The sequence below is a fragment of the Cetorhinus maximus genome, chromosome 2 (assembly GCF_964194155.1).
Source record: "Cetorhinus maximus chromosome 2, sCetMax3.hap1.1, whole genome shotgun sequence".
NCBI lineage: Eukaryota > Metazoa > Chordata > Chondrichthyes > Lamniformes > Cetorhinidae > Cetorhinus > Cetorhinus maximus.
In genome coordinates, this window is record NC_135880.1 from 13,461,333 (window position 1) to 13,474,685 (window position 13,353).

Here is a 13,353-nt window from a genome sequence, read left to right on the forward strand (position 1 = left end):
GGCAGGGATAACCTTGGAGTTTTCTTTTTAATTGGAATTTGCACCAAGTAGATTGTCGACTTGATTTGCCCTGAGCTGTCGGGGCTGGACAGTGAGCCGTCTAAACTCAGCCACGGTCTATATTTTGATTCAAACTGGCCTATCAAAACTTTTCTTTGGCTGCAGACGTCCAAAGTTTAATTAAAAAAATAAATAAATAAAATTCCCTATTCCTATCTGACTAATCCCGCAGGTGGTTCTGTGAGGGGAAAGAGCTGGAAAACTCCCCGGATGTCCAGATATTCCAGGATGGTGACCTCTATACTTTAGCTATTGCCGAAGCTTTCGAGGACGACACTGGTCGGTACAGCTGTACAGCGACCAACTGCTTTGGATTAGACACTACATCCGCTGAGGTCTATATTGAAGGTAGGTGCATGATATTTATTTAACTACCTGCTATTTGATAGTGGTCTGGAATCTGTTGCTTGGGTGATGGGGTGCTTGATTTGGCCTATCCCTTTAAGGCCACCACTCATGCCCTCCGCTCCGCACATGTTGTCTGAAGATGACCGTCATCTCTTCGAGGGCTGATTGTTGATTGGTTTATTTTGATGCATTGTGGGTGCTCTCTGCAAATCCTTGGTTCTTGGAAAGGTCAGGAATGTTGACAGAAAAGTGTTGCAGAAGATGCAACAATAAGCAGCAACAACTTACATTTATAAAGCGTCTTTCTGTCGTAAAACATCCCAGGGTGCTTCACAAGGGCATAATCAGACAAAATTTGGCACCAAGCCAAATAAGGAGATATTAGGACCAATGATCAGAAGTTTGGCCAAAGGGGTAGGTGTTGTTTGGAAAAGTGCCTTTGTGCAGTGTAGCTTGCCATAGGCTTGCCATACTCATGAGACCTCTGATGTCATCTTTGGTGTACAAAGGCTTGAGAGAAGAGGCCATTTCATCCACCACTTGGAACAGGTGTTAAGGAGCACCTTAAAGGAAGGGAGAGAGAGGAGGGGATTCCAGAGCTTAAGGCCGAGGCAGCTGAAGACATGGCTGCCAATGGAGGGGTGGCAGAATTGAGGGATGCACAAGAGGCCAGAATTGGAGGAATGCAGAGTTCTCGGGGGACTGCAAGGCTGGAGGACATTAGAGTGATAAAATCATGGAATAGTTACCGCACAGAAGGAGTCATTCAGCCTCTTGTGTCTGTGCCAACTCTCTGCAACAGCAAAACAGCTAGTTCACTCTCCCGCATTTTGCCGTCAGCCCCACAAATTTTTTCTCTTCAGGTAGTTATCCAATTCCATTCCGAAAGCTACAATTGAATCTGCCTCCATCACGGCCTCAGGCAATGTGGATTCCACCAGGTTCACTCAACTCCTGACCTCATTACAGCCTTGATTCAAACATTGGCACAAGAGTTGAACTCCCAAGGTGAGTTGAGAGTGACTGCCCTTGACATCAGGGCCACATTTGGCTGCGTGTGCATCAAGGAGCCCGAGCAAAACTGGAGTCAATGGGAATCGGAGGAGAACTCTCCGCTGGTTGGAGTCATACCTAGCACAAAGGAAGATGGTTGTGGTTGTTGGAGGTCAGTCATCTCAGCTCCAGGACATCACTGCATGAGTTCCTCAGGGTAGTGTCCTCAGCTCAACCATCTTCAGCTGCTTCATCAATGACCTTCCTTCTATCATAAGGTCAAAATTGGGGATGTTCGCTGATGATTGCACAATGTTCAGCCCCATTCGTGACTCCTCAGATACTGAAGCAGTCCATGTCCAAATGCAGCAAGACCTGGACAATTATTCAGGCTTGTGCTAATAAGTGGCAAGAAATATTCATGCCACACAAGTGTCAGGTAATGACCATCTCCAACAAGAGAAAATCTAACCACCTTGACATTCAATGGCATTACTATTGCTGACTCCCCACTATCAACATCCTGGCGGTTACCATTGACCAGAAACTGAACTGAACCAGCCATATAAATACTGTGGCTACAAGAACAGGTCAGAGGCTAGAATTATGTGGCAAGTAACTCACCTCCTGACTCCCCAAAGCCTGTCCACCATCTACAAGGCACAATTCAGGAGTGTGATTGAATACTCTCCACTTACCTGGATGAGTGCCACAACACTCAAGAAGCTTGACACCATCCAGGATAAAGCAGCCCGCTTGATTGGCACCACAAACATTTCTCCCTCCGCCATCAATTCACAGTGGCAGCAGTGTGTACCATCTACACTGATGCACTACAGCAAGTCACCAAGGCTCCTGATTCTAACCACTCATTGCGTAATAAGGGGATTTATATGGATGGAAGGATTGTAGCGTGTAAAATACATTGGCCCATAACACCCGATCCTCGGGGTGTCATACCTGAGGGGTAGCCCATTCCCACGTAAGGTCGGCATGGCAATTGCCTGGGAAGTTCATAGTCCCATTGGGCAATTGCCCTGTATAGGGAACCACCCGAAACTGCAACTTAAGTCGTAAACTTTGGACGGTTCCAACTGCCTCACAACAATAGTTCCCAGAAAAAGTTAGAAGAATTAAAACCACTTCTAACTCCTGGGTAACTATAGTACTGATCCAGCCTGAGACCCCACACGACTCTCCCATCCTCCAACCTTCCACAGGACCCCCAAACTACCCGCAACCACCCACAGCTCTCCACGGGACCCACAGACGACCCCCAACCCACCCCAATTGCCCTCCAGACCCCCCACGGGAACACCCCCAAACACCTCCCCAACATTTGATGACCTCCCCCCTGACTTGGCTGCCCTCCTCACACCCGACTACCCTCCGACTCTCAACTGCACTCCCCACCCCGCAACCTCAACCTCCAACTACTCCCCCATCCCCTGACAATCCCCACCCCACCCGCTGACTACTATATATATAAAACAGGCTAGACATAGGTTACTATATATATATAAAACATAGGCTGCTACATATATAACATAGGCTATAAACATAGGCTAGATAAGAAAGAAGTGAGTTTAGCAAGGCTAAATGGAATATATTTTAATACAAAGAGCCTGAGGGATAAGCCAGACGAGCTGAGGGCACAGATAGGCATGTGGGAGTATGATATCATAGCTATGACCGAGACTTGGATAAAAGAAGGGCAGGATTGGCAGCTTAACATTCCTGGTTATTGGGCATTCAGACAAGATAGAGAGGGGGATAGACGAGGAGGGGGGTTTGCAACATTGATCCAGGAATCAATTATAATAGTGAGGAGGGATGATATCTTGGAAGGATCATCAAATGAGGCCATATGGGTAGAAGTAAAAAACACAAAAGGGGCAAACATACTGTTGGCCCCCAAACAGCCAGGGTGAGATAGAGGATCAAATATGTAATCAAATTTCAGAGAAGTATAGGAATAATAAGGCAGTAATAGTAGGGGATTTTAACTATCCAAATATTAACTGGGATAGTTTTAGTGTGTAAGGTAGGGAAGGAGCAAAATTCTTAAGTTGCATCCGGGAGAATGTTTTTAACCAGTACGTAGAAAGCCTAACAAGGGAGGGGGCAGTTCTGGACCTAATATTCGGAAATGAGACCGGGCAGGTGGAAGGCGTATCAGGTGGGGGAGCATTTTGGAAATAGTGATCATAACTCAGTTTGATTTAGGATAGTTATGGAAAAGGATGAGGTTGGGCTGGGAATAAAAATTCTAAACTGGGGAAAGGCTAACTTTACTAAGATGAGATGCAATTTGGCCCAAGTAGACTGGGAGCAGCTACTTGCAGATAAAACTGTGCCAGAGCAGTGGGAGGCATTCAAGGAGGAAATAGCGAGAGTACAGGGCAAATATGTTCCCATAAAGACGAAGTGGGGGAACCAAGTCTGGAGAACCCTGGATGTCAAGGGACATAAAGGTTAGGATTAAGAAAAAAAGAGGTTATGGTGGATACCGAGGGCTCAATACGGCAGAGTCCCTAGAGGAGTATAAAAAGTGCAGGGGGGAACTTAAAAAGGAAATTAGGAAAGCTAAGAGAGTGCATGAGAAAGCATTGGTGGGTAGAAAAAAGGAAAATCCAAAAGGGTGTTTTAAATGTATAAAGAGCAAGAAAATAACAAGGGAAAGAGTAGGGTTCTTAGAAGTAATCTGTGTGTGGACCCGGAAGACGTGGGTACAGTCCTCAATGAATACTTTGCGTCGGTCTTCACAATAGAAAAGGATGACGCAGGTATAGACCTCAGGGTGGAGGACTGTGAAATATTCGACAAAATCAACATAGAGAGAGAGGAGGTACTAGCGGGTTTAGCAGCCTTAAAAGTGGATAAATCCGCAGGCCCAGATGAGATGTATCCCAGGCTGTTGACGGAGACAAAGGGAGAAATATCAGGGGCCCTGATAGTAATTTCCAAATCCTCTCTGGCCACAGGTGAGGTGCCAGAGGACTGGAGGACTGTTAATGTTGCCCCATTATTAAAAAAGGGAGGAAGGGATAGACCAGGACATTACAGGCCAGTCAGGCTAACTTCAGTGGTGGGGAAGTTACTAGAAAAAATTCTGAGGAACAGAGACTTGGAGAGACAGGGATCAATCAGGGATAGTCAGCATGGATTTGTTAAGGGAAGGTTGTGTTTGACAAATTTGATCGAGGTAACCAGGAGTGTTGATGGGGGTAATGCATTTGATGTGTCTACATGGACTTTAGCAAGGCTTTTGATAAGGTCCCTCATGGCAGTCTGGTCAAGAAAGTAAGAGCCCATGGTATCCAAGGCAAAGCGGCACATTGGATCCAAAATTGCCTGAGAGGCAGGAAGGTAGAGGGTGATGGTAGAGGGATGTTTCTGTGACTGGAAGTCTATTTCCAGTGGGGTTCCACAGGGCTCAGTGCTGGGGCCCTTGCTGTTTGTGGTATACATAAGTGATTTGGATTTAAATTTACAGGATTTGATCAAGAAGTTCGCGGATGATACGAAAGTTGGTAGGGTGGTAAATGGTGAGGAGGATAGCCATAAACTGCAGGAGGATATCAATGGACTGGTCAGGTGGGCAGGGCAGTGGCAAATGGAATTCAACCCGGAAAAATGTGAGGTAATGCACTTGGGGAGGGCTAACAAGGCAAGGGATTACACTATGAATGGTAGGACCCTGGAAAGCACTGAAGATTAGAGAGACCTTGATGTGCATATCCATAGATCCCAGAAGGTAGCAGGGTAGGTAGATAAGGTGGTTATGGAGGCATATGGGATACTTGCCTGGACTAGCCGAGGCATAGAATACAAGAGCAGGGATGTTATGCTGGAACTGTATAAAACGCTGGTTAGGCCACAACTGGAGTACTGCGTGCAGTTCTGGTCACCACATTATAGGAAGGATGTGATTGCACTAGAGAGGCTGCAGAAGAGATTTACCAGGATGTTGCCTGGGCTGGAGGGTCTGAGCTATGAGGAAAGATTGGATAGGCTGGGGTTGTTTTCCTTGGAGCAGCAAAGGTTGAGAGGGGACCTGATAGAGGTGTATAAGATTATGAGGGTTATAGATAGGGTGGATAGGAAGGCATTTTTTTCCATTAGTGGAGGGGTCAATAAGCAGGGGGCATAGATTGAAGGTAAGAGGTAGAAGGCTAAGAGGGGAGTTGAGGAGAAACTTTTTCACCCAGAAGGTGGTGGGAGTCTGGAACTTACTGCCTGAAAAGGTGGTTGAGTCAGAAACTCTCACAACATTGAAGAAGTATTTAGATATTCACTTCAGCCCTTCAGGGCTATGGGCCAAATGCTGGAAAATGGAATTAGTGTAGTCAGATCTTTGTTGAGGAGTGTGGACATGATGGGCCGAATGGCCTCCTTCTGTGCTGTAGACATCTATGAGTCTATAAATGACTTCGATGAAGGGATGGATGGGATGGTTGCCAAATTTTCCGACGACACAATGATAGGTAGGAAAGTAATCTGTGAAGAGGATATAAGGAGGCTACAAACAGATATAGATAGGTTAAGTCAGTGGGCAACGATCTGGCAAATGGAGAATAATGTGGGAAAATGTGAAATTGTCCATTTTGGCAGGAAGAACAGAAGAGAAGCATATTATCTAAATGGGAAGAGATTGCAGAGCTCTGAGGTACAGAGGGATCTGGGTGTCCTAGTGCATGAATCACAAAAGGTTAGTATGCAGCCACGGCATTAATCAGGAAAGCTAATAATATGTTATCAATTATTGCAAGGAGAATTGAATACAAAAGTGGGAAGGTTATGCTTCCGTTGTACAGAGCACTAGTGAGTCCACATTTGGATTACAGTGTACAGATTTGGTCACCTTATTTAAGGAAAGATGTAAATGTGTTAGAAGCAGTTCAGAGAAGATTTACCAGACCAGAACTTGGAATGGGTGGGTTGTCTAATGAGGAAAGGTTGGACAGGCTAGGCTTGTATCTGCTGGAGTTTAGCAGACTAAGAGGTGACTTGATTGAAACCTATAAGATCTTGAGGGGACTTGACAGGATGGATGTGGAGAGGATGTTTCCTCTTGTTGGGGAATCTAGAACTCAGGGTCACAATTTAAAAATAAGGGGTCACCAATTTAAAACAGAGATGAGAAGAAATTTTTTCACCCAGAGGGCCGTGAGTCTTTGGAAATCTCTTCCTGAAAAGGCGATGGAAGCAGAATCTTTGAATATTTTTAAGGCAGAGTTGGATAGATTCTTGGTAAGCAAGGGGGTGATAGGTTATCGGCGGTGGGTGGGATGCAGATTTCAGGGTTCTATCAGAACAGCCATGATCTTATTAAATGGTGGAGCAGGCTCGAGGGGCTGAATGGCCTACTCCTGCTCCTTGTTCGTATGTTTGTATGTACCCCCCTGACTGCCCTCCCCAGTCCCTGACAACAGCCACATCCCTTAAGCTGCTATCCCCACCCTCCCACTGATCACCGAACCTCTCCACTGACTAACCCCGACCACCCAACCCCACCACTGACCACCCCTTCCACTGACAACCTGTCCCCTGGACCCCAACCCCACTGACCACTCAGCACCCCCCTCCACTGATGACCCCTGACCACCTGACCCCCCCCAACACTGACCACCCAATCTACCCACTGACCACCCGCCCCTCTGACCACCTGACCCCCACGTCCCCCCCGCTGGCCACCCAACTTTCCCCCTCTGACTGCCTGACCCCACCTATTGACCACCTCTCCACTGTCCACCTAACCCTCCCCCCCCACCACTGGTCACTCCCCCACCGACCACCCGGCACCCCCCTGACCACCCACCCCCAATCCGCACCCCCCTACCCCAACCACCCTACCCTGCACCTAATCTTACCTTCCAACTCCAAATTGAGCCCACTTTTTAAAAATTCATTAATGGGATGTGGGCATCGCTGGCTAGGGCAGCATTTATTGCCCATTCCTAATTGCCCTTGGGAAGGAGGTGGTGGTGAGCTGCCCTCTTGAACCGCTGCAGTCCATGTGGTGTAGGTACACCCACAGTGCTGTTAGGGAGGGAGTTTCAGGATTTTGACCTAGTGACATTGAAGGAATGGAGATATATTTCCAAATCAAGATGGTGAGTGGCTTATGGATTAACTTACCCTACTCACTTACCATCTCTCTGGCTTCTCTAAGTGGCTGGGCTTCTAAACCTGCCGGCTTTATGGCAACTAGTGCTGTAAAAAAAAAGGGGTGGTGGGGGGGTGCGTTTTCCTTAATCTCAACTCTCCTGCATGCGAGTGAAGGCCTGGGGGACCCCCATCTGCACTGCACTCATCTCAACCCGGCCCCCCAGTCGGAAGGTCAGGCAGGAGAGGAGCGGCTGCATTTCGGGGTAAGTCACTGGGAGCAAGGTGGCAATCCGACTGTGACAGCCATCGTATTTTTTTTTTGTGTGTGTGTGTGTGTGTGTGAAAGTGTATATGTAGACCCCTCCAAGGGTAGAAAGTATAAACCGCTGAGAAGTACACAGAAGTGGTTTGCAGTAGGCAGGGTGCGTACGTGGGAAAATGCTGCTTTTATACATGACATGGATCTCTCATGCCTGTCGATCCTCAGGACAAAAGCATTACAACATCTCGCACACTGTTCTGTTCTGCTGCTCCCGGACAGCAGTGTTTATTCTGCTCCTCTCTTTGAACCCACAAAGCCTAAATCAGCACATTTTGTGATTATTAGGGGATTAAGTGCTGTCGACGATGCAACTCCCTTACGCCTTCCTAAAACTCTCTCCCCTTCTCTAAAGCGCCCCTTAGAACCTCCCTCTTTGACAGAGTTTTGGATTATCTGAGATTAAAAACATAAAACTAAAAACAAAAAAACTACTGCGGATGCTGGAAATCCAAAACAAAAACAGAATTACCTGGAGAAACTCAGCAGGTCTGGCAGCATCGGTGGAGAAGAAAACAGTTGACGTTTCGAGTCCTCACGACCCTTCGGCAGAACTGAAGTATAGTTAGGAGAGAGGTGAAATAAGGTGAAATATTTCACCTCTCTCCTAACTATACTTCAGTTCTGCCGAAGGGTCGTGAGGACTCGAAACGTCAACTGTTTTCTTCTCCACCGATGCTGCCAGACCTGCTGAGTTTCTCCAGGTAATTCTGTTTTTGCTTCGGATTATTCGTCCTGACATCTCCTTACCGCAGCATGGTGACAAGTTGAGCGGGATTTTCTGGCCCCCGCCCATTGCCGGGACGATCCGGTGCCACTGAAAGTCAGTGGGACTTGGGGCTGAGCCACCCAATCCCCAACCCGCGGAGGCTCCCACCGCAACGGAGCCCGGAAACCCCAGCCAATTGTGTTTGACAACCCTCCCCGCGAGGTGTGTTTTACTGTGTTAAAAGGCGCTCCATAAATGAGCGTGGTGTTGGTGAGATTAGCTTTGTGGGTTAACAATTAGATCCTGAGTAAGAAAATGACAAGAGGAACACTTGCACTTTTTCTTTTTGCCTGATGCAGAAACTATTTCCGCCCCCCCCCCTCCTCAACCACCATCCACCGACCCCCTTCTTATTTAGGATAGATCCATTATCTGAAAGCACCCACTCTGGTAACCGATTTCAATACAGGTTGATCTTTCTATTGCTGTGTAAAGGCAGGAGACTAATGGCCTGGGGGAAGGGGATGGGGGGTCTATTTTTCTAAATCGTTATTCAGAATGTGGGTGTCGCTGGCTGGGCCACAGTTTATTGCCCATCCCTAATTACCCTCGAGAAGGTGGTGGTGAGCTGCCTTCTTGAGCCGCTGCAGTCCATGTGGTGTATTTACACCCACAGTGCTGCTAGGGAGGGAGGTCCAGGATTTTGACCCAGTGACAGTGAAGGAACGGCGATATATTTCCAAGTCAGGATGGCGAGTGGCTTGGAGGGGAACTTGCAGGTGGTGGCGTTCCCCATGCAGCTGCTGCCCTCGTCCTTCTAGACGGTGTTGTCAAAGGAGCCTTGGCGAGTTGCTGCAGCTTGTATAATGTACGTGCTGCTGCCACTCTGTGCCAATGGTAGAGGGAGTGGGGTGCTGGTCAAGTGGAATGCTTTCTCCTGGAGGACATTGAAGTCCTCAAGTGTCCTTGGAGCTGTGCTCATCCACAATTCCATGACATGCTCAAGTCTAGGTGGTGGAGAGGCATTGGGGGAGTCAGGAGGTGAGCTACTGAATGCAGAATTCCACAGAGGAGGGCACTGGGAGGGCTGGAGTCAGCTGTGGGTTTGAAAGCAGATGAAAGCAGTCCCCAGAGTGAGTTACAGCAGTGCTTCTTTAATGCTTTTTTTTTGATTGAAGGACCCCTTTTCAAAAGGATAAATAATCCTGGACCCAAAGACATCTGGATTATAATACTATGAAATGCTCATAATTTGCTCATCATCAATAACGCCTTCAGGAAACAGTTACTTATTTACAGCTCTCAGTGATATGGGTGTTCGTGCTTCACACTGCAGGGTCTGTCTGTGCATGCTCCCCTCGTAGATGAGACAGACAGCCACCCATTGCCCATATGATGGCCGCACTCCAATCCCACCTCCTCTTTCATGTTATTTTGGAGACCCACAGCCTGGAAAGTCTCGGTGGACCCCCAGGTGCCTGCGAACTCCAGTTTGTGAACCTCTGATCTACAGGAGCTTTCATCACATGAGACTCGCAAGTAAAATGATCCTCCTTCCCTCTCCCCCCCCCATGCCTTACTTTCAATCCTTTCAAAGAGTGGCTTAACTCTCCAGTATCTACCTTAATGTATACAGTAACACTATTAAAGGATTGTCTGCAGACATTGTGTTTACACAGTCATCGAACACCATTAGTCATCACGTCACCCTCAACTATGCAGACAGGCCTGTACTGAATCAAAAGCACTTGTGTTGTGCAACCCTTGAACTCATGATGTGATTCTCATAATCTTGGGTTTGCCTCAGATTTTCACTTGCTGCGTTTAACAGATTGAATTATAATGTTCAGGTGACAAGCCCCTCTCTCCTCCTCACCTAAGATGTGGTTCCACAGCTTTTGGCATTGCCTCAGGTGCCTGTCCCAGCTGATCAAAGGGTGGCTTGTGTGTGTGTGTGTGTGTGTGTGAGTGTGTGTATGTGTTTGTGTGTGTGTGAGTGTGTTTGTGTGTGTTTGTGTGTGTGTCTGTGTATCTATGTGTGTGTGTGTGTTTGTGTGTGTGTGTGTGTTTATGTGTGTATATGTGTGTGTGTTTGTGTGTGTCTGTGTATCTATGTGTTTGTGTGTGTGTGTGTGTGTTTGTGTGTGTATATGTGTGTGTGTTTGTGTGTGTCTGTGTATCTATGTGTTTGTGTGTGTGTGTGTGTGTTTGTGTGTGTGTGTGTGTGTTTGTGTGTGTGTGTGTGTTTGTGTGTATGTGTTTGTGTGTGTGTGTGTGTATGTGTTTGTGTGTGTGTGTCTGTGTATCTATGTGTGTTTGTGTGTGTTTGTGTGTGTGTGTGTTCCACAGCTGGGTGCCAAGGGACAGGTGAGGGAGGCTCAGTAGGAAAGAGGAATGCAATATCATCAGCTTTCTGTATTTCTCTTGACTGGTTTACCACAACAACTTGTATTTATATAGCATCATTAATGTGGTAAGATATCCAAAGGCGATTCACAGGAGCATTATCAAAAAGAAATTTGACACCAAGTCACATAAGGAACTTTTGGGACAGGTGGCCAAATATTATTTGTATTTCCATACAAATGTAGGAACAGACAGAGGCTATTTTTAAAAATTAATCTACGGGATGTGAGCTTCACTGGCTGGGCCAGCATTTATTTCCCATCCCTAGTTTCCCCTTGAGAAGGTGGTGGTGAGCTGCCTTCTTGAGCCACTGCAGTCCATGTGGTGTAGGTACACCCACAGTGCTGTTAGGAAGGGAGTTCCAGCATTTGACCCAGCGACAGTGAAGGAACGGTGATATATTTCCAAGTCAGGATTGTGAGTGACTTGGAGAGGAACTTCCAGGTGGTGGTGTTCCCATCTATCTGCTGCCCTTATCCTTCTAGGTGGTAGTGGTCGTGTGTTTGGAAGGTGCTATCGAAGGATCCTTGTTGAATTCCTGCATGCATCTTGCAGCTGGTACACACTACTGCTACTGTGCATTGGTGGTGGATGGAGTGAATGTTTCTGGGTGTGGTGCCAATCAAGTGGGCTGCTTTGTCCTGGACAGTGTCAAGCTTCTTAAGTGTTGTTGGAGCTGCACTCATCCAGGCAAGTGGGGAGTATTCCATCACACTCCTGACTTGTGCCTTGTAGATGGTGGACAGGTTTTGAGGAGTCAGGAGGTGAGTTACTCATCGCAGGATTCCTAGCCTCTGACCTGTTCTTGTAACTACAGTATTTGTATGGCTAGTCCAGTTCAGTTTCTGGTCAATGGTAACTCCCAGGATGTTGATAGTGGGGGTTTCAGTGATGGTAATGCCATTGAACATCAAGGGGCGATGGTTAGATTCTCTCTTGTTGGAGATAGTCATTGCCTGACACTTGTGTGGTGCGAATGTTACTTGCCACTTGTCAGCCCAAGCCTGGATATTGTCCAGGTCTTTCTGCATTTGGACATGGACTGCTTCAGTATCTAAGGAGTCGCGAATGGTGCTGAACATTGTGCAATCATCAGCGAACATCCCCACTTCTGACCTTATGATGGAAGGAAGGTCATTGATGAAGCAGCTGAAGATATTTGGGCCGAGGACACTACCCTGAGGAACTCCTGCAGTGATGTCCTGGAACTGAGATGACTGACCTCCAATAACCACAACCATCTTCCTTTGTGCTAGGTATGACTCCAACCAGTAGAGAGTTTTCCCCTGACTCCCATTGAATCCAGTTTTGCTAGGGCTCCTTGATGCCACACTTGGTCAATTGTGTCCTTGATGTCAAGGGCAGTCACTCTCACCTCATCTCGGGAGTTCAGCTCTTTTGTCCATGTTTGAACCAAGGATGTAATGAGGTCAGGAGCTGAGTGGCCCTGACGGAACCCAAACAGGGTGTCAGTGAGCAGGTTATTGCTAAGCAAGTGCCGCTTGATAGCACTGTTGATGACCCCTTACATCACTTTACTGATAATCAAGAGTAGATGGGGCGGTAATTGGCCGGGTTGGATATGTCCTGCTTTTTGTATACAGGACATACCTGGACAATTTTCCACATAGCCAGGTAGATGCCAGTGTTGTAGCTGTACTGGAACAGCTTGGCTAGGGGCATGGCAAGTTCTGGAGCACAAGTCTTCAGTACTATTGCCGAAATATTGTCAGGGCCCATAGCCTTTGCAGTATCCAGTGCCTTCAGCTATTTCTTGATATCACATGGTGTGAATCGAATTGGCCATTCAGCCCTTCAAGCCTGTTCCGCCATTCAATTATACCATGGTATATGTAATGTTCTTTCCAGCGAGCACTGATTTGTCTCCCTGTCTTTGATGAGCTCCCCTCTATGCTTGGTTCTCAGAGGGGTAGGCCCTTGAGTGCTTGGCTCATAGATCATCTTGACTGACAGTGCTGAAGGAACCGCACTTCTCATTGGTGTCTGCGAGTTGCTACGTTCGGCATCTCCTTCTACCCACCATTTGTTCTTTTTGTCACAGGCTTTACGCAGTTGCCTGTAGGGCTGCTGCTTTTCTCTTGAGTTGTGGTGAAGTTTCTAGCCTGCATTTGTGCTCGATCAGGTCCTCTATCTCTTCATCATTTTCATCGTTGTGTTTCCTGGTAGAGAGGCCAAGGACTTCTTTGGAGGTGCTTGTTATAGTGGACATTAGCATTGACCAGGCATTTCAGACACACTGTCACTCCGGCTGCCTGGAGGATCAAGTTAAGACATCGGACAGACCTCCCAACTGCTCGAGCCTTCAAGCTCCACCTGCCTTGCCTGAGGCAGAGTCTGCAGCATTGGGCCATCTTAGAACCCATTGAGCCTGAGTGTAAGCAAGTCC

At 47.3% G+C, this 13,353-nt stretch overlaps 1 protein-coding gene across 2 annotated transcripts in view; it reads left to right on the forward strand.

The window, feature by feature from the left end:
• palld (palladin, cytoskeletal associated protein) overlaps positions 1-13,353 on the forward strand; it is a 436,835-nt gene that overhangs the window by 182,073 nt on the left and 241,409 nt on the right. For both annotated transcript variants that reach the window (XM_078561258.1, XM_078561267.1), the window contains exon 2: positions 233-408. In XM_078561258.1, the coding sequence (XP_078417384.1) occupies positions 233-408 (176 nt within the window). The remainder of the gene's footprint in view (positions 1-232; positions 409-13,353) is intronic.